At 42.1% G+C, this 21,180-nt stretch overlaps 3 protein-coding genes across 10 annotated transcripts in view; 1 reads left to right on the forward strand and 2 right to left on the reverse strand.

Moving 5' to 3' along the window:
- Nucleotides 1-2,467: 2,467 nt before the first annotated feature.
- fabph (Fatty acid-binding protein, heart) lies at nt 2,468-3,881 on the reverse strand. Its single transcript, NM_001165105.2, is given in 4 exon segments — nt 2,468-2,720; nt 3,177-3,281; nt 3,375-3,550; nt 3,750-3,881. Coding segments are annotated over 4 exon segments (408 nt in total). The 5' UTR covers nt 3,823-3,881; the 3' UTR covers nt 2,468-2,666.
- A 1,630-nt stretch (nt 3,882-5,511) lies between these two features.
- On the reverse strand, nt 5,512-8,979 carry LOC110487921 (large ribosomal subunit protein mL53). The gene is made up of 3 exons (XM_021559839.3): nt 8,673-8,979; nt 7,241-7,353; nt 5,512-5,707 (listed from the first exon to the last, which is right to left on the reverse strand). Exons 1-3 carry the CDS (start codon nt 8,765-8,767, stop codon nt 5,589-5,591), a joined length of 327 nt encoding a protein of 108 aa, XP_021415514.1. The 5' UTR covers nt 8,768-8,979; the 3' UTR covers nt 5,512-5,588.
- Nucleotides 8,980-13,666: 4,687 nt separating this feature from the next.
- LOC110487925 (phosphoprotein associated with glycosphingolipid-enriched microdomains 1) overlaps nt 13,667-21,180 on the forward strand; it is a 109,081-nt gene continuing 101,567 nt past the window's right edge. For 2 of the 8 annotated variants that reach the window (XM_090227550.1, XM_090227555.1), the window contains exons 1-2: nt 13,689-13,825; nt 13,899-13,982. The gene's annotated coding sequence lies outside the window, so the exon portion shown is untranslated. Of the gene's footprint in view, nt 13,983-21,180 lie in introns of all 8 variants that reach the window. The other 6 variants (XM_090227552.1, XM_090227556.1, XM_090227553.1 and 3 more) reach the window with 3 other exon arrangements.

A 21,180-nucleotide genomic window follows, 5' to 3' on the forward strand; every position in this document is an offset into this window, starting at 1 on the left:
TGGGAAATGTTCAAGACCAAAAAAAAGGAAAGAAATACATATCCTGTGTGACCTCTAACACTGGTCCTCTCTGACCGTCTAAAAGCATTCACATCCCAGTGAGGTATGTCTGGTGGTCTTCTGCCAACAACAAGCATAGATCACGAAGAGCTCCTGGGACTCCAAGGGCTAGCTACTTGACCACTGGGGTTAGCCAGCCTTCCAGAAGAGCATTTTGAAGTGCTTAGCTTTCATTTGTCTTATTCTGTCCAAGTCAGGGAGAAATGTGTTATTGGAGCAGATACTGTCCACTTTTACTTGGGGTTTAGATGGAAAAGGTTCCCAATGCCCCCTGTTGCTATTCAAAATATCACAGGTCTTCAACTCCTGCCAGTCCTGTTATGACTCAAACTACTTAGATTTTGTGTAAACACATCTGAACATAGAGTCAATGTATGTATGGATGTACAGTAATCCTCCAAAATCTACATTCCATATCAGAGTATGTGAGCGGAGTTGAGCAGTATACAATCGCGCTCATCGCTCATGAAGCCCGGCTTGCCCAGTGCGCCACCTCCTTTCCAACCGCTCCGCTAAAAACAGTTCAGAACTCACAGGAAAAGAAACTGCCGCTCCAAATTCGCTTCATTCTTTAAAATCACAATTCAGCCAACACCCATCTATTTTTGTGTCTACCTGAACCTACCATTTGGTTTTGAAGTATTGAAACCAAACCATATGATTTGAATGAAAAGTATTTGAATAACACGAAAAGTTAAATGTAAGAAGCCTAATTATTTCAAATAGTCTACATGTCATATTAAACATCATATCAACTCTGTAAATAGGTCAGGAGCCAGACAGGGAGTCTAAGAAGGAAGGAAAATGAATTATTTAGGCTATATTATTTCAAGGCTATAGCCCACAAAGAAATACATTGTGAAGCATTTGTGAGTCCAACACACTAGGCTGGCAGGGACATTAAGCGCTCAGCATTTAAACAACATTTTGTTGTATTAAATCATTATAGTCTATAAATTGCGCCTATAGGCTGCGTAAATACAAATGAAATGAAAATGCCTTACTAGGCTTAATCTACAGTGCCTTTGAATACATTTTTAGAAACAGGAGTTTGGCCAAAATCTGGGGCTTCAGGCTCATGCGATCGTGCCTGGAGAGCAGGTCGGCAGCGGAGAATATCCTCGCTGCGCTTGCAGGGCCGCTGGGGATGCTCAACACCATTTTGGCCACTCTTGCCAATAGCTAGGCCTAATGTTTTTTTAGGCAAAATAACCCAATCAAAACGGAAAGCTCATTGAAAGTTGGAATATGCCAGGCCTATTGGGCCAAAATCAATTATGGCCTATTGTATAGATAATATAACCACAATGAAAGAAACTTTTAAGAGATCTGTTTTTAGTTTATAAATACTTTGCTACAATTACACACTTAATTATCTACCCAATTTGTTCCTTTATTTTAGTATGTGCACGTAGTAAGTAGCCTATACCATCATGCTTTGGGGATATGTGCCTTTTCAGATTCCACAATGAGTATTTAATTGTGGACATTACATCTTTGCACTGCCTCTCTTGCTCTTGGTCCTCATCTTTGTAAGTCACCTTGATTTTGCACTTCTGTATTTGATCGGTTTCTTGATGAACATATTTAGCGAACTCCATGACCGTAGCTAAAGCAAGGAGCTATAGCAGCACACAAGTAGACCATAAATGCATGCTGGTCTGGGTATGCCCTAAACTCGTGAAGTGAGCGCTATTGGAGCGAAATTGGAACGGGCGAGAAGGCGGAGACTTCAGCCTTTGGGAATCTCGCTCCGCACTCCATTCGAATTGGGTATGCTCCGCTCCAAATTCCGCTCACATACTCTGTTCCATATCAATTTGGCTTGTACAGTGTTTAAAAAGAGTACATTAGTCAGTTGGGCTATCAATTAAAGCTATGGATCCTGTTGACCTGGGCCTACGTATTTGTTAGTATTAAATAATGGGTCATTTCGAATGCACGGTAGCGCGTAAGGCATCAGTAGCCATGTTGATTAAATGCTCTGCTATATGTCTGTGTCTGACTGCCAAAGCAATGCAAATAGGCCTAACCTTGGTCAGATTATTAACGTATACTCTGTTAAACACTAGGCATTGGTAAAGACAAGAGCGCTGTCAAATATCCATGTTTGCGATCATCAAAGAACGCAATTGTTGCAGCAAAACACAGAAGTTTATCACAGATCATTGTTTGTCATTTTATGTACTGAGAAATGTGACTACATTAATAGCTGAAAGCTCCCACGTGTTGTGTTAGTCTATAAATAATATGTATTAATGTCTCATGTCTTGTTATTCTTAAACGTTTCAAGTTAAAGAGGAAAATATACACATTAGTCTTCAGCGGTCAATATTGTCCCTACTGTCCCAACACGTGGAGAATCCAACCAAGACATCATGCAATCATTTCAAATGAGAACAAGAATGCAATTTTAAGGTTTTAATTCAAATCAAAACAATGTTTATAACCAAATGTATCATATTTGAGTAGTACAATGCATAAATATGCGTTGGCAATACAATAAAGAATATGAGCAAATACGTGCAGCGTTGCTGCTCATTTGCTGCTCATTGAACTGAGCCTGTCGTTATCCAATCATCGAGGAAAAATGGTCACGAGTCCCATCACGCCTCCTTCACGTATGTCCTCACCGCAACCACATCCCCCATCACGCATTTCTGAAAGGATGAGGAGGGAGGAAGGTGAAAGGAGAAGAAAGGAGAACAGAGGGCGAGAGGGAAAAAGAGTTTGGTAGGTCAGAGTTGAGATGTTTCAGGTGCAGGCTAGGAGCCAGGAATACACATTCCAGCATATGTTGTAGATTTGAACACGATAAAACACTTGTTCAGTCAAAAATGCATGAAGTGTTAACTGTAAAAGGGTTGAGATTATAAATTCAAGTGTGATTTAACTTTCCCAACCAGTTTTATTGGTAACATTTCAACTTTATTGTTATACAAAGTTTAGTCAAATTACTTTCTCATATCATAAATTATTTGACAGTAATCTGTCAAATGCAGAGGTTATTAACAAATAAACAAACGCTACAAACAATCAACAAAAAGACTACAGGACCATGTAGGCTATTATAAAGGCCTTTTTTAAAATAAGAAATTAAATAAACTATTCCTTACCGCTATCAACTTTCCATCACCAGTTACCTCTCTCTCTATTATCGTCTCTTTGCCGTCCCAGTTCTGTTTTTGCACAAGGTTGCCATTTTCAAGAGTAAAAACGGTCTGAAGATTAAAGGAAAAAATGTAAGTTATTTCCAATGACTAGGTTCACCCAAGTCAACGGACTTTCACACATAGATTTTGATCCCAACCAACCATTGTTTTTCTGTCGTCGGCGGTTGTTTCCTCGAAAGGCTCGTTGAGTTTGAATTTAATCTCAACCGTTTTGAAAGTGCTCTGGGATTTCACACAGATCATTCCTTGGTCGTCCATGTTGATGATGAGACTGGGCTTGGTGCGGTTTCCCACCTGTCGAGTCGCGAAGCCAACACCTGCACAGCGGAGAACAAACTGTCAAGTGGGATCTATTGGTCGTGTGGTGGGGTGCAACCAAAAGCATTATCATGCATAATTACTTTTATATAAATACAAATGATAATATTTATCGTATTATATAATATGTTATCATTATATTTACTCCTATTATACATTTATCAATAATTTATTCAATATTTAAAAAAAATACCATACCCAAAGCTTTCATGTAGTCATCAAAGTTATCGCTGGAAATCATTTTCCAGGTCCCCACAAACTTGTCAACCATCTTTCCAGTTATCTGTAATATCCCCAACAGTGCGATCTATCTTTCCAAAAATCGAATCTACTCTCTCTGATGAGAACGATCCATGGTTTTAAAGGGATCTAGGCGACGCACGCATGCTAATGCGGACCAATCACAGCCACGAACGTCACGGTATGTAGTTCGGCAATTTCCAGTGTGGGAATAATGGTTGGAATGGGTGAAAGGTTTTTGAGTGCCACATCTACTGCTGTGCCAAATTACATTTAGCTTACTATGTAAGAGGCAATGGGTTTCACAATGTCCTTTCAAATGCTGAAAGAGTGTCTATTACTCTGCAAATAGTTCACTGATCACAGGTTAAAAATTATGACAGAGCCAGATAATGTAATCTAGTAGCATACATCTGAATGGACAAAACTATCAAACTTGGTAGGCAAAAAAACACTTTCCCATCAAATAAGTTTCATGCTATCTAAAGTAAATAACTTCAAAAAGTGAACGTACTCCCAATTAAACTGCACCATTCAGTAGAGGCCATATGTGGACAGCTGCTTGTCAAACATCTCATGGCGAAATCATGGGCATTAATATGTACTTGGTCCCCCCTTTGCTGCTATTACACCTTCTGGGAACGCTTTACACTAGATGTTGGAGCATTGGTGCGGTGACTCGCTTCCTTTCACAAGAGCATTAGTGAGGTCGGGCACTGATGTTGGGCGATTAGGCCTGGCTTGTAGTCTACGTTCCAATTAATCCCAAAGGTGTTCGATGAGGTTGAGGTCAGGGCTCTGTGCGGGCCAGTCAAGTTCTTCCACACCAATCTTGACAATCCTTTTTTGTATGGATCTCGCTTTGTACACAGGGGCATTGTCATACTGAAACAGGAAAGGGCCTTCCCCAAACTGTTGCCACAAAGTTGGAAGCACAGAATCATCTAGAAAGTCATCGTATGCTGTAGCGTTAAGATTTCCCTTCACCGGAACTAAGGGGCCCGAACCATGAAAAACAGCCCAAGACCATTATTCCTCATCCACCAAACTTGACAGTTTGCCCAATGCATTCGCGCATGTAGCGTTCTCCTGTCATCCGTCAAACCCAGATTTGTCCATTGGTGAAGCGCGATTCATCACTCCAGAGAACACGTTTCCACTGCTCCAGTCCAATGGCGGAGCACTTTACACCAGTCCAGCCGACACTTGACATTTCGCACGGTGATCTTAGGCTTGTGTGCGGTTGCTCAGCCATGGAAACCCATTTCATGAAGCTCCTGACGAACCGTTCTTGTGCTGACGTTGCTTTCAAAGGCTGTTTGGAACTCAGTAGGGAGTGCTGCAATCGAGGACAGACTATTTCTTCCCCCTTCGGTAAGCTTGTGTGGCTTTTCACTTTGCGGCAGAGCCGTTGTTGCTCTTAGACATTTCCACTTCACAATAACAGCACTTACAGTTGACCGGGGCAGCTCTAGCAGGGCAGACATTTGACATACTGACTTGTTGGAAAGATGGCATCTGATGACAGTGCCACGTTGAAAGTCACTGAGCTCTTCAGTACGGGCCAATGTATGTCTATGGTGATTGCATGGCAGTGTGCTCCATTTTATACACCTGTCAGCAACGGGTGAGGCTGAAATAGCCAAATCCACTCATTTGAAGGAATGTCCACATATCTTTATTTACAGGGTATTTCTATAATTGACTGAAAAACAACAAATAACATTTCAATAAAGTATTTTATTATAAACATTCACAAATATACATAGACACATAGAAAAATACTGAGGGAGGGGACTACTTCTTGGCTGTAATTTTGGCCTGGGGGTCCTTGGCCACACATCGGGACTGCAGTGCAGTTAGCATCTCCTTGCTGGTCAGTCTCGCTCCCTTCATCATTAGTCTTTCTCCATCCACTGTAGAGAAGGGGGAAAACACAGGTAAAGAAGTCGTTTCGCTGAGGCAGTATAAAAGGTATGCAAAACAAAAAATTGGGAACTGTTACCTGGTACCAAATGGTGAAGACTAGGACCCTAAAGAACCCAACAGGCTAGATTACTACTATGTAGGATAATTATGATTTCATTGTGTAAATACCTGGTCATTGCATCAAATTTCTTTAAGCTTTTTCCTACAATGGTCACCAACCCTGAGACTAGAGTGTTCCAGGGTGTGCAGAGCAGGCTATTTAATCCAGGCCAACATCTAGAATCAGGTGAGTTAATGCTGGGCTGGCACAAAAGCCTGCATATATACATATATACACAGTTTGGACACACCGACTCATTCAAAGGTTTTTCTTTATTTTTACTATTTTCTACATTGTAGAATAATAGTGAAGACATCAGAACTATGAAATAACACATGCAGTAATCATTTTCCAACATTTGTTTAACCATTTTTCAGTTACTACATGATTCCATATGTGTTATTTCATAGTTTTGATGTCTTCACTATTATTCTACAATGTATAGAATAGTACAAATAAAGAAAAACCCTGGAGTGAGTAGGTGTGGCCAAACTTCTGACTGGTACTGTACATCTCCAGGACCAGGACTTGTGACAACTGCCTTGATACACTTAGCCTGAAATCCAGAACCTGTTTTGCTAACATTCCACTCCTAGTACCCTGTGTCATTTAGCCATCATTCCCCTCCTAGTACCCTGTGTCATTTAGCCATCATTCCCCTCCTAGTACCCTGTGTCATTTAGCCATCATTCCACTCCTTGTACCCTGTGTCATTTAGCCATCATTCCCCTCCTAGTACCCTGTGTCATTTAGCCATCATTCCACTCCTAGTACCCTGTGTCATTTAGCCATCATTCCACTCCTAGTACCCTGTGTCATTTAACCATCCTTCCACTCTTTGTACCCTGTGTCATTTAGCCATCATTCCACTCCTAGTACCCTGTGTCATTTAGCCATCCTTCCACTCTTTGTACCCTGTGTCATTTAGCCATCATTCCACTCCTAGTACCCTGTGTCATTTAGCCATCCTTCCACTCTTTGTACCCTGTGTCATTTAGCCATCATTCCACTCCTAGTACCCTGTGTCATTTAGCCATCATTCCACTCCTAGTACCCTGTGTCATTTAGCCATCATTCCACTCCTAGTACCCTGTGTCATTTAGCCATCCTTCCACTCTTTGTACCCTGTGTCATTTAGCCATCATTCCACTCCTTGTACCCTGTGTCATTTAGCCATCATTCCACTCCTAGTACCCTGTGTCATTTAGCCATAATTCCCCTCCTAGTACCCTGTGTCATTTAGCCATCATTCCCCTCCTAGTACCCTGTGTCATTTAGCCATCATTCCACTCCTTGTACCCAGTGTCATTTAGCCATCATTCCACTCCTTGTCATGCTAAACAGACTGATACCCAGACTATAACCTCCATAGGCCTATATGAAGTAAATGTGAGGTAAACGTCAGGTTTATTCTACTTACTGAATGTGATGTCCACCACTGGTTCAGACTGGTCGTGTTTCACTTCTGTCATCACCTCACAGTTCATATTGGTCGATCTGGCCTTCTCAGACCCAACCAGGACCAGGAACTCCCTGCAAGGACACCAACATTGAACATCACACTAACAGGGGATGCACGTCTGTGTGGGTTGACCCCTCACCCGAATAAGATCTATAGATCAATTTCACCCATTTAGAGGATCAAGCAATCTGTCAAATACCTACCAGCCATCCCTTATTCCAATGACTGTCAAATACATACCAGCCATCCCTTATTCCAGTAACTCCGGTGATGCTTATAGACTATTTTATAGAATGAGCCTTGTGGCTACACAGGCTATGGAATAGGGTAGTTACAGGCCCCCTCTGCCCAGAGTGGGTGAAAATGTGCATGGGTGATGAAATGTCACTTCCTGGTGTTATCAAATACATTTAACCAAGATAAATATGATAATTAATGTTCTGAATTGTTCAGTGGGGTTGTCCTCCAACATATCATTAACATTACATCCAAAAAGTCGGATTTCGTAACCTAATAAATCCGATAAAAAGCACCGAGCTCTGTTGACATAGCAGTGCAGGTTTCTCGTAAAAATTGGGGATTTTACATTTTGTGGTAATGGTCTTCAAAGTTGTTTCTGTGGGTCACAAACATTTTATTTTGCTTGACAGGAGCTGAATGAAATGTAAAAAGCTTTGAAAATAAAACGCTTGCTATATGCTCAGTGCTCCGTTTACATATCACAGAAATAATTCTGCCCATTGTACAAGGGTAAAAACTCCAATAATTTTTGAACAGATTATGATAGAGACATGGGGTTTAGACTTTTTCGAGGGTTATCAATACAATTAACATAATACTTTCCCCATTGGTCAAAATATGCGTTTTTGATTGGCCACGCCACTAGACTGTGTAGATAGTTTGTAAATCTGGAATAAACAGTAATAAACACATTGCGTGATGATGCTTGCCAAATATGACGGTTAGGCACACAGCCAGTTATATTCTTACATGAGCCTATAGCGGGAATGGCAGTGAAGCGGGCACCTGAATGACAAACTCAATCTGACAATCTGAACAGTTTAGGATAGGTAACGTTACAGATTTAAGACAGCTAGGCCTAGCTAGAAACTAATAACCTTCATAAATATGTCTATATCAACAATAAGCAGTAATTTTGCGCAATAATTACTGGTTGCACAGATGAGATAACATTCAACGATAGTGTGATTGTCTGTGTCCATCTGTGTGGAATAAGAGATGCATTATTTTTCCTACAGTACAGAAGGACCCAAATGTTGTTTCACATCATGACATGGTCAATTCTCTTTCATAGACTGAATAAAGCACATGTTGACTAGAAAAATAGATATTAACGTGTCCTAGGTAGAAAAGTGACAGGTATTCTTACCGTGTGGAACGAACATTGGATTCAAACGGACAAAACTGAACAACAATGTTCTTGACCGTCTTAAGCACCACCGTTGTCTTGCTTGAAGCCGCCATGTTTTCGCAACGATGACCTTTCAACCCGGGCGATGTTCAAGAACATCTCGAGTGCAGATTCGACAGAGTGAATATATTTTTTGATCTGTTCTCGTTCATTTATTTACCACCCAGAGTACATCTACGTTACTTCGTTTCACCACCGGGGAATTAGTTCACTCGCGGATACGGTTTCAGAACCGCCTACATGCTATGAGCATTTTTACAGATTTATATCTGCAAATGTACTGAACACGCGCACAAAAAATGTACACCACTAGAGGGGAGTAGTGGATAACACAAGTAAAATCTCGGTAAATTATCACTTTCACCCTATTCTCATTCCGCACAAGATGGTAATAATGGATAAAACATGACTAATAATACGAATTTATCATGATCATAATTTACCAGTAACAATTTTGCACGGCGTGGCTCATTAGGTTTAATAGATTTTTTAATAATTTTTTAATTTCACCTTTATTTAACCAGGTAGGCTAGTTGAGAGAACAAGTTCTCATTTGCAACTGCGACCTGGTCAAGATAAAGCACAGCAATTCGAGACAATCATCAACACAGAGTTACACATGGAATAAACAAAACATAGTCAATAATACAGTAGAACAAAGGAAAACAAAAAGTCTATATACAATGAGTTCAAATGAGGTAAGATAAGGGAGTTAAGGCAATAAATAGGCCATGGTGGCGAAGTAATTACAATATAGCAATTAAACACTGGAATGGTAGATGCGCAGAAGATGAATGTGCAAGTAGAGATACTGGGGTGCAAAGGAGCAGGTGGTGAAGTAATTACAATATAGCATTTAAACACTGGAATGGTAGATGTGCAGAAGATGAATGTGCAAGTAGAGATACTGGGGTGCAAAGGAGCAGGTGGTGAAGTAATTACAATATAGCATTTAAACACTGGAATGGTAGATGTGCAGAAGATGAATGTGCTGTAGAGATACTGGGGTGCAAAGGAGCAAGATAAATAAATAAATACTGTATGGGGATGAGGTAGGTAGATAGATGGGCTGTTTACAGATGGGCTATGTACAGGTGCAGTGATCTGTGAGCTGCTCTGACAGCTGGTGCTTAAAGCTAGTGAGGGAGATATGAGTCTCTAGCTTCAGTGATTTTTGCAGTTTGTTCCAGTCATTGGCAGCAGAAAATTGGAAGGAAAGACAACCAAAGGAGGAATTGGCTTTGGGGGTGACCAGTGAGATATACCTGCTGGAGCGCATGCTACGAGTGGGTGCTGCTATGGTGACCAGTGAGCTGAGATAAGGCGGGGCTTTACCTAGCAGAGACTTGTAGATGACCTGTAGCCAGTGGGTTTGGCGACGAGTATGAAGCGAGGGCCAACCAACGAGAGCGTACAGGTCGCAATGGTGGGTAGTGTATGGTGCTTTGGTGACAAAACGGATGGCACTGTGATAGACTGCATCCAGATCGCTGAGTAGAGTGTTGGAGGCTATTTTATAGATGACATCACCGAAGTCGAGGATCGGTAGGATCGGTAGTCAGTAGATAGGATAGATAGGATAAGTAATGCTGTAATTCAATGCTAGCCTACTTTATAAAATATACAAGTTTTTGTAGGCTGCATCAAATCATATTCACTTCGTTAAAAATAATATGAGATTAATCAAATGAATAGGTTATTATTGGATTCACTTAATTTCCATTGGACATAATAAATGAGACAAATCCATGTGTATCCTAAATGGTTAAAAAATATTTTTCATATTTTATGCAATTCACTTAATATTCAATAAACACTAGCGACTGTTTCTGAATTACTTGACACAGCTGATTACTGTTTACTGAGATTAAATCGCTACTGACATCCTCTGCTAATCTACTGATTGATGATGTTTATGTCTAAAATTAAATTAGGGTGGAGAGGACTGACCATCCGGGGCAATCTGTTATACATTGAGTCAATAGCAGAGGTAACACACACACACACACACACACACACACACACACACACACACACACACACACACACGCACACACACACGCACACATACACACACACACACACACACACACACACACACACACACACACACACACACACATACACACACACACACACACACACACACACACACACACACACACACACACACACACACGCCCTGTCATGCTCTGAGTCAATATAGCAGAGGTGCCACTTTAAATAGACACCCAAACACACAGGTAACATAATCAAGTGGACAAGTATCGTGGCGGTATAACACAAGCTGCTGTTGTTTCCTGATAGAACCAGAATGGAAGGGGTCAACTGTACAAGACACAACGCAAAACACTTTTATTCGAATTCTACTGTGTTGGTGGTTTAGTCAGATGCCATTTGTGTTTGAGGCGGGGGGAGGGGGGGGGGGGTGTATGTGTGTCTGTGGGTTTGTAGCCTACAAGGCTTTATCAACACAGACATTTTCTGATTCCACCAGGAAAGTTGTCAAAAATTATTTTCACACAGAATGTAAAAGCAATGTGGCTTTGGGTTGTAATGAGAAGCGGTGGGTGAATGTGGCATTATTTGTTAATCAGATACATTTATGTCACACTTAATTTAAGGCCAGCCTTCCTGTGTAATGCACCAGGGAATATGGTAGATATGTTCGGCCACAGACTCTGTGTCCTCTCAGCCGTAAACAGTGTGTGTGGACAGTACAATGATAACAGCTGTGGTGGGTTGTGAGTGTGACTGTGAGAAAGCCAGGGGTGTAACTTTCACTGGGGGTCTGTCCCCCCCGCATTCTGAAATTGCATTTTTGCATAATTGAAATATGGTACAAAACAACGAGGCACCAGTGTGCTTTAGGACCACGCGGACACCTCAGAGCAGTCTGGTAGGCAGTTTAGAGGGTTTATCCGACTTTTAAAACATTGTGTATTACTCAACATACATCACCAAAATATTGTGCAAAAGAAAGTTTCCACGCTTTTCTTTTTTTATTGTTGGCGGAAATAACGAGCTTTTATTTTTAACCATACTGTATTCATCATGGGGGTAAATAGCGTTTAAAAATATCTGACATCCCCACACCCCCACCCTGGTCCTTCTCTGCCATTAACAGACATTTTTCAGTTAAGAAGCGGAATTAACAGGCTTTCTTTTTAGCTATACAGTATTCATCATTGCGATAAATAACCCAAGTGTTTTCTCTCTTCCCAAGCTCCCCACACCCTCCTCCGGTCCTAAACTTAGAACCTCTCATCATGTTCTGTTCAGTCAGAGGACCAAGTCATCAGCCCTGAGTTTCCTGAGTTGCCGCCAGCGACCAATGCCTTGTGATGATTTGACAGTAGGAGTGAAGAATGAACAGTCACAATCTATATATAGCCATAAGGCTTGAGGCAAGCATTTCCTGGCTATATCAACCTCCCTCCTCCTCTTCTGCTAGCTTTTCCCCCCCTTTACCCTGACCATGACAATCAGCCCTACTGGGACCAGTGGCAAATGGCCTAAAGTCCAAAATGAAGTAAGCAGGGAGGGGGGTTGGCTCAAAGAAACAATGTAGAGGAATTGACCAGGAAGGGGTCGACTCCTAAGAATAAAGGTTAAATAACAGTATGGGGTGTTTGTATTTTATTTTCCACTTGTTATGTGCACTATGAGTGGCTAAATATAAACTGTGACCATGCTGAATCATTCTTTCAACCAGCCAGGCAGGAAGTCAGAGACGACTGTTATTGTCTTATTTAATGTATTAAGTAAGCAAAGGCTCACTCCCAAAAGAGCCGTTTGGGTTAGTTGAAGACAGACAGACTATTGCCTGTGTGTAAGCTCCTGTTGTTCTTAATACTCAACTGTCAAGGTATCTTGCTGTGCAATAAAAGTGGTGTTCTACTATAATGGTGTAACTGAAATTATTGGTAAACAATTAAATGGCATCATAATAACATACAACATCTTAGATGTAGCCTACTTACTTTGACTCTACATTAAACATCAAATACAGTTTTGAAAACACTTTATACACATGTAAAGCTTTGAAATAGAGCATTCAATAGCATCCATTGATGAGGCTAGCGTAGCGCAATTTGTCACAAACCTCTCCACGTTCTGAGTGCAATTACGCACTACATGTCCCAGAGACCATACTTGTTTTACGAAGCGATGTACGATTGTGTTGTGAACAACATTAGCGTGAACAACAACAGTGGAATCGGTGGTTTGCCTTCAAAATACAAGTCCCGATTGAAACACGCAAACGGATATAGTAGAATCATTCCACAATTTGACTAAATAATGCTAAACAAGGTTGGAATGCTGTTATATAAATTAAAGAAAAGACGCGTCGTTATTATAAAATCGTTATTTTACAAAACATCTGTTGAAAAAGCACTGTGGACATTGGGGGCATACTCACATTGCAATGTACAGCGTTCCGTGAAATGGGGTATCAGCCTACTCAGTGACACCCACATATTAAAATTCTAAAGAATTTACACAAATATTAGCGTCCTAGCTCTTATTGTAGGACTATAACTATGGGAAATCAGCTCACTATTCAGTCTATTGTGCGTATTGGATGTTCATTGCAATTTACAGCCTTCCCTATGGATCTTGGGTCTATGAAATGGGGTATCAGCCTACAAAGTATAATAAGAGGTACGATGCTAATATTTGTGTGTAAACTCATTAGAATTGTAATCTGTGGGTGTCACTGAGTAGGCTGATACCCAATTTCATGGACCCAACATCCATAGGTGTTCTTTGTGTCAAATAAACTAATTATTGCATTTTGGTGAGTTTATATAACAAGTTCCATTTTTTTTGGTGCATTATTTAGTCCAATTGTGGCATGATTGCACTATTGTTATCCCTTTCAATGGGGACTTTTATTTTAAAGGCGAACCGCTGAATCCACTATTGTTGCTCACGCTAATGTTGTTCACAACACACTGATGAGAGCTGTCACTCCTCCCCAACGTTTTGCCGGAGAATAGGAAAGGAGTAGGCTTGGTCTGCGTGCAGAGGCAGAATTGCACCGTACTACGTCTGGGAATATTCGTGCACGGTGGAGAACGCGCCTCACAGCTCCTCTGCTTTGAATAGTAGGTTTGTATAGGGTTTACTAATACTTATCAGTTTTATGTTAATCATTTAATAAATGCGGTTTTTTTTTAGGTGGTGGAGCCTCGCTTAACAAATCCAACGAGTTTCAATTCAACAGTAGCCTAACCGAATGCTATTCATGGATAATCTTCTCCGGTAAGTGTTCTCCAGACTCCATCTACGAATGTAGAAAGTTGCGCCTTAATGTCAAACAGGTCCGTTTATTTCTAATGGCAGATGTGTGTGTTTGGTTTCTATGTGCAAATTCCGAAACATAGATTTATTTATTCTGCTGCAGCACCGCCAGGCAAGGAAGGTGGGCTTTGAACAGCCCCATTGAATGAACCAACGATTTTGGGAATATTGATGATGGGGGAGATAGGGGACTTGGGCTGCAGGGAGACTGATATTTGATGAAAGGCCTTTGCCGCTTGAACTAATTGGAGCGCTGAATCAAAGTTTCTGCTCTGTGAGGCTACTAGGCTATTTGATATATTAATCAAGGCAGCAGTTAAACATTTGGGCATCAATTCGAAGTTGAATGCAGTAGTCTACATCGTGTTTTCTGATCTGCGTTTGTCATGAGTTCTCGGTTTTCGCTGAGAAGCAAATTAATTTGTCTCAATATATTAAGGCTCCTTGGTATTTCTTTGTACGCTTTTCAAAAAGCCACATGTTTTATGGATAGGAAGACACAATTGTCATACATGGAATTACTGTAAAGAAGTTAAGCGTTACACTTTGAAGACAAATGTAGAGATTAGAGTGTGGACCTACATTATATGGAATTTTGTCGGTCTATTATCTTCAAGCCTGCCCTCTTTAGTTTAGTAAATTAAGTGAGTTTATAGTAAGTTAAATGAAGTACTTGCCACTCAATCTTCATAATAGTGACGTTCATCTGGTGTTGAGATGCAAATGTACTTCCTGCATGGGTACAGAGATAAACTGGTCCTATAGCCACACAGCAAGACCAGCAGCAGGTTACAGTAGGCCTATTCTATTCTATTCTACAATAGCATCCTGATGGTATATTGAGATGCTCATTGTTCCCCTGCAATGGCCGCCATAACATAAGCATCATTTAACAGAAGCATATCAGAAGGGTTGAGGTCAGATTGATGACTGGGCCAGTAGTCTCTGAGCCAAAGACTTCGTGTACCCTGTCATTAGACAGACAAACAGCATTGGCTTTATTGACAGCAACAGGCTTAGAGGTTTCTTCCCTACCACTGGCCTAGCAGGCTGGCACTTTCTGTTCCCCGGTGCCAAGAGAAACACCCGCCCTCGTTCTGTGTGTTAGTCTACTGTGTTTGTAGTCATTGTCTGTGTGTGTTGTGTTGTGTTGTGTAGTCTGTGTATGTCTACTGGAATTAGAAGAGGAACTCGTGGTTTAAACTTTCACAGATTCTCTGGCCAGTTTGGCCGTATGCAGGGCAGACAAGACTACTTCTGTAGCATAACAATCATCACGTTGTTTTGACCAAATGTTGGATCTGAGAATAAACTTCCCTCGGGGAGTCTGTAATTCTCTCGTGGACTATATCACACTGAGTTTATTGACCAAGAGTAGTTTGTTTCTCTGAATGTCTTGATATAGACAACCCACTGGGCAAAAACTGGTTGAATCAACAATTTTTCCAGTTAATTTCAACCCCCCCCCCCCCCCCCCCCAGCAATCTATGTGATGACTTTGAATTAACATGGAATACTGAAAACAAATTTGAACCTAAATCCAATGACATAGTGATTTTTTTGTGTTGAATTTCAAGTTGAATTCACGTACAGTAGGTTAAAATCTCAACCAAATGTAAATCAAAACTAGACCTTGAACTGAAGTCTGTGCCCAAGTGGGATGCCTTTATGTCAGCCAAGTTGAAACTGGCTATTGGTTTAATTAGACACAGGTGCAATATGCAGAAGTCGTTCCACTACTTCCTAGTTGCTAGAATTCGGAGAGTGTACCTAATTTCAGTTTGTGACAAAATAAGCAATATATAGTGTAGAGAATCATTGTACCAACTAAACCGATGTGAAATATAATTTCAATAACAACAAATATTGTATTTTCAGCTGTTTGAAAAGCTGGTGTACAAAACCGAAAGTAAAAGACGCAAAAAACGAGCGCACATAGAGCAGATCTACCGCTTCTTAGACTTGCTTTCAATGAGAATGACAGATCTATAACTCACATTTCTAAGTGAATTTGGTCGGGTCGACCCAAAAGTTACATATTGCAGCATTGACGGCTGCGTTTGTTAATACCAGTTTATTACACCCTCAGGTCAAATATGTGGATTAATCAGCTAGACACTAATAATGTTTGTGTTGGACAAAATTGATTGAAGCAGACAATTGTGTATGCGCCACATGTCTGTGATATATTCAACCCCTGCACTAGTGGTGTATCATGTCCATGTTTATAATTAGCTGTAGGGTACTGGCAGCTGTTGTGGAGAAGACTTGAAGTCGACTTCAGCACACACCACTACATTCTCCTAACACACAATGTGAAGAAGAATTTGTTTCGTAGAGGTGAAAGCTTTTGTTCACACACACACACCTTCTGAGTGACATGACCGCACTTAATTTGTGGGCAATTCCACAATAACAGAATAGCAACGAGGCTCCGATTGTTCACTTAAAAATGTATGTCAAACAAAAACCTTAATTTCAAAGTTTAACAAACCATACAACTATGCACAAGGACTACTTTTAAGAATTTACATGCAACGTTATACAAAAAACACATTTACTGGCAGAAATGTGTTTGGTAACAGAATTTCAGAAAGATCATGGTGATGCATCGTTAAAAGGTACACAAAGGTATACATGGGCTACCATTCCAACGTTCGGGGTCACTTAGAAATGTCCTTGTTTTTTGAAGAGAAAAGTAAATTATTTTGTCCATGAAAATAACATCAAATTGATCAGAAATACAGTGTAGACATTGTTAATGTTGTAAATTACTATTGTAGCTGGAAACGGCTGATTATTAATGGAATATCTAGGCGTACAGCGGCCCATTATCAGCAACCATCCAGTAGTGCTCAGTAGAGTATAGTTCAGTAGAGCTCAGTAGAGTATAGTATAGTTCAATTCAGTAGAGCTCAGTAGAGTATAGTTCAGTTCAGTACAGTAGAGCTCAGTAGAGTATAGTATAGTTCAGCACAGTAGAGTAGAGCTCAGTGGTGTATAGTTCAGTACAGGTCAGTAGAGCTCAGTAGAGTATAGCATAGTTCAGTACAGTGGAGCTCAGTAGAGTATAGCATAGTTCAGTACAGTAGAGCTCAGTAGGGTATAGTATAGTTCAGTACAGTAGAGCTCAGTAGAGTACAGTATAGTTCAGTACAGTAGAGCTCAGTGGAGTATAGTTCAGTACAGTAGAGTATAGTTCAGTTCAGTACAGTAGAGCTCAGTAGAGTATAGTATAGTTCAGTACAGTAGAGCTCAGTAGAGTATAGTATATTTCAGTACAGTATAGCCTAGTATAGTATAGTTCAGTACAGTAGAATATAGTTCAGTTCAGTACAGTATACTTTAGTATAGTACAGTAGAGCTCAGTATAGTATAGTTCAGTACAGAAGAGTATAGTTGAGTACAGTAGAATTCAGTAGATTATAGTATAATTCAGTACAGTAGAATTCAGTAGAGTATAGTATAGTTCAGTACAGTAGAGCTCAGTGGAGTATAGTATAGTTCAGATCAGTAGAGCTCAGTAGAGTATAGCATCGTTCAGCTCAGTACAGTAGAGCTCAGTAGAGCATAGCATAGTTCAGTTCAGTACAGCAGAGCTCAGTAGAGTATAGTATAGTTCAGTACAGTACAGTATAGTTCAGTTCAGTACAGTAAAGCTCGGTAGAGTATAGTATAGTTCAGTTCAGTACAGTAGAGCTCAGTAGAGTATAGTATAGTTCAGTAGAGTAGAGCTCAGTAGAGTATAGTTCAGTTCAGTACAGTAGAGCTCAGTAAAGTATAGTATAGTTCCGTGCAGTAGAGCTCAGCAGAGTATAGTATAGTTCAGTACAGTTCAGTAGAGCTCAGTAGAGTATAGTTCAGTACAGTACAGTAGAGCTCAGTAGAGTATAGTGTAGTTCAGTTCAGTACAGTAGAGCTCAGTAGAGTATAGTATAGTTCCGTGCAGTAGAGCTCAGTAGAGTATAGTATAGTTCAGTGCAGTAGAGCTCAGTAGAGTATAGTATAGTTCAGTGCAGTAGAGCTCAGTAGAGTATAGTATGGTTCAGTTCAGTACAGTAGAGCTCAGTAGAGTATAGTATAGTTCAGTACATTTCAGTAGAGCTCAGTAGAGTATAGTATGGTTCAGTTCAGTACAGTAGAGCTCAGTGGAGTATAGTATGGTTCAGTTCAGTACAGTAGAGCTCAGTAGAGTATAGTATAGTTCAGTACAGTAGAGTAGAGCTCAGTAGAGTATAGTGTAGTTCAGTTCAGTACAGTAGAGCTCAGTAGACTATAGTTCAGTACAGTACAGTAGAGCTCAGTGGAGTATAGTATAGTTCAGTACAGTAGAGCTCAGTAGAGTATAGTTCAGTACAGTACAGTAGAGCTCAGTAGAGTATAGTGTAGTTCAGTTCAGTACAGTAGAGCCCAGTAGAGTATAGTATAGTTCAGTACAGTAGAGCTCAGTGGAGTATAGTATAGTTCAGGTCAGTAGAGTACATTATAGTGTACTCAACTCTAGTGTGCTCTACTGTATTGCACTGTGTTGAACTATACTAAACTTTTCTTTACTGTGCTGTGCTGTCCAAACTTGTGAACCCAACGGTGATATGTGACTACTATGATTTCTCATTGTAGCCCATTCAATTGCAGAAATTCCGTTACCGATTTTGTTTCTGAAAACCCTGTTACCGATTTGGTAATCCACTTAATAATTTAATTAATAACAGTAAAAACACTATAACTAATTTATAGGTCTTCCTTTATTTGTTACTTTTATGAACTTTCATTATCCTCTGTTCTCATTGGGGAGAGAAACTAGAACGTGTGTGTGGGTTTTTGGTAATGTTTCTTAAAAAATATAAAAATCAAAATATATAAATGTTGCTATTAGTCTTCACAGGGGTCTTTACTTCTACATTGTGTTGATGTATTTATAATACCGTTTAAGACTTTTTCTAGTAGATGCTATCTGTTTGACCAGAAATCGAAGCCTGATGTTGAAGGATGGAAAATGGTTGAAAAATGTATATATGCCTTAATTTATTAAAAAAAAAAATATATATATATATACTCTTAACATGCTCATATGAACTATGCACAAGTGTTTCTACAGCTGGGAGAAGGAACCATGTGTGAAGTTGTCTGCACGGCACCAACTGGGCCTCTCAATCCCGATGACACAGACACCTGGGCCTTAGTGATGCTGTAAACTGATACCATCATTTCTTACAATATTGTATGATTTAAAGCTGCAATATGTAAGAAGAATTTTTTGGCAGAGCAGTTTCTTCCAATAGTCCTTACAGATCTAGGCTTGTGTATATCGGTGGCTAGAATCCACTTCAGAGGCTTGAGACGTGTTTGCTTCCAATCACTGGGAATGTAAACAGCAAGGTGTCTGGTTCTACACGGACACTCTGAGGCAATTACTGCAATATGCTCCATTTGACAACTTTACCATTAAACTGGTTCACCTGGGGCTGAGAGTTAAATCCTGTGTGTGTGCGTGCGTGTGTTTGCATGTCCTTGTGTCTGTGTGCATGCTTTGCATGTGTCTGTGAGTGTGTTTATATGAGATTATGATTTTAACCTCACAGGCTCCATAAAGTAGTTTAGGAAACAGGAAGTACTCTTGAGCCACCTCAGAGCCGTTTCTCTCCCTGAGTCACACTGTCAGCAAGCCTCTGCCAGAAGGTGTTTTGGCAACTGTGGTTATAGTTAAAAGGCTTGGCTGGCTCTAAAACTTCTTACGTATTCTAATTTCCTGGCATCAAAAGCCTCTATCTTCAGAGAACTTCCATTCCTTTCCCTCATGCAAGCCTAAATTATTGAAGGAGTGGAGATACATTTTTTCTTCAGTTTAGACTACAAAACCATTTCCAATGTTCATAATTTCCCAAATAGCCATGGAATTCACAATTGACTCACCAGTAACTGTAAATGCTTGCTTATTCTAGTTTAATACTATCCATGTGTTTCACTTTTAAATGCTTAAAAACCCCTTGAAGATGGCAGAAAGAGGTAGGGAGGGCTGGAGGGAGGGAGGGAGGGCTGGAGGGAGGGAGGGAGGGCTGGAGGGAGGGAGGGCTGGAGGGAGGGAGGGAGGGCTGGAGGGAGGGAGGGAGGGCTGGAGGGAGGGAGGGCTGGAGGGAGGGAGGGAGGGCTGGAGGGAGGGAGGGAGGGCTGGAGGGAGGGAGAGAGGGAGGGAGGGCTGGAGGGAGGGAGGGAGGGCTGGAGGCAGGGAGGGCTGGAGGGAGGGAGGGCTGGAGGGAGGGAGGGCTGGAGGGAGGGAGGGAGGGCTGGAGGGAGGGAGGGAGGGCTGGAGGCAGGGAGGGCTGGAGGGAGGGAGGGCTGGAGGGAGGGAGGGAGGGCTGGAGGGAGGGAGGGCTGGAGGGAGGGAGGGAGGGCTGGAGGGAGGGAGGGAGGGCTGGAGGGAGGGAGGGCTGGAGGGAGGGAGGGAGGGCTGGAGGGAGGGAGGGAGGGCTGGAGGCAGGGAGGGCTGGAGGGAGGGAGAGAGGGCTGGAGGGAGGGAGGGAGGGCTGGAGGGAGGGAGAGAGGGAGGGAGGGCTGGAGGGAGGGAGGGAGGGCTGGAGGCAGGGAGGGCTGGAGGGAGGGAGGGCTGGAGGGAGGGAGGGAGGGCTGGAGGGAGGGAGAGAGGGAGGGAGGGCTGGAGGGAGGGAGGGAGGGCTGGAGGGAGGGAGGGAGGGCTGGAGGCAGGGAGGGCTGGAGGGAGGGAGGGCTGGAGGGAGGGAGGGAGGGCTGGAGGGAGGGAGAGAGGGAGGGAGGGCTGGAGGGAGGGAGGGAGGGCTGGAGGGAGGGAGGGAGGGCTGGAGGGAGGGAGAGAGGGAGGGAGGGCTGGAGGGAGGGAGGGCTGGAGGCAGGGAGGGCTGGAGGGAGGGAGGGCTGGAGGGAGGGAGGGAGGGCTGGAGGGAGGGAGAGAGGGAGGGAGGGCTGGAGGGAGGGAGGGAGGGCTGGAGGGAGGGAGGGAGGGCTGGAGGGAGGGAGAGAGGGAGGGAGGGCTGGAGGGAGGGAGGGAGGGCTGGAGGGAGGGAGAGAGGGAGGGAGGGAGGGAGGGCTGGAGGGAGGGCTGGAGGGAGGGAGGGAGGGAGGGAGGGAGGGAGGGAGGGAGGGAGGGAGGGAGGGAGGGAGGGAGGGAGGGGCAAAGGACAAACTT

The sequence above is a fragment of the Oncorhynchus mykiss genome, chromosome 30 (genome assembly GCF_057628025.1).
Source record: "Oncorhynchus mykiss isolate SJ-2025 chromosome 30, ASM5762802v1, whole genome shotgun sequence".
In the NCBI taxonomy this organism is placed as follows: Eukaryota; Metazoa; Chordata; class Actinopteri; order Salmoniformes; family Salmonidae; genus Oncorhynchus; species Oncorhynchus mykiss.

Bases quoted from the DNA above. Each gene is read 5' to 3' on its own strand.
- LOC110487921 (XM_021559839.3), bottom strand. From the start codon at position 8,767: ATGGCGGCTTCAAGCAAGACAACGGTGGTGCTTAAGACGGTCAAGAAC. The intron at 7,354-8,672 runs GTAAGAATACCT...GTGTCCTTGCAG, and splicing joins TCCAATGTTCGTTCCACACG to GGAGTTCCTGGTCCTGGTTG. The intron at 5,708-7,240 runs GTAAGTAGAATA...CCTTCTCTACAG, and splicing joins AGTGGTGGACATCACATTCA to TGGATGGAGAAAGACTAATG.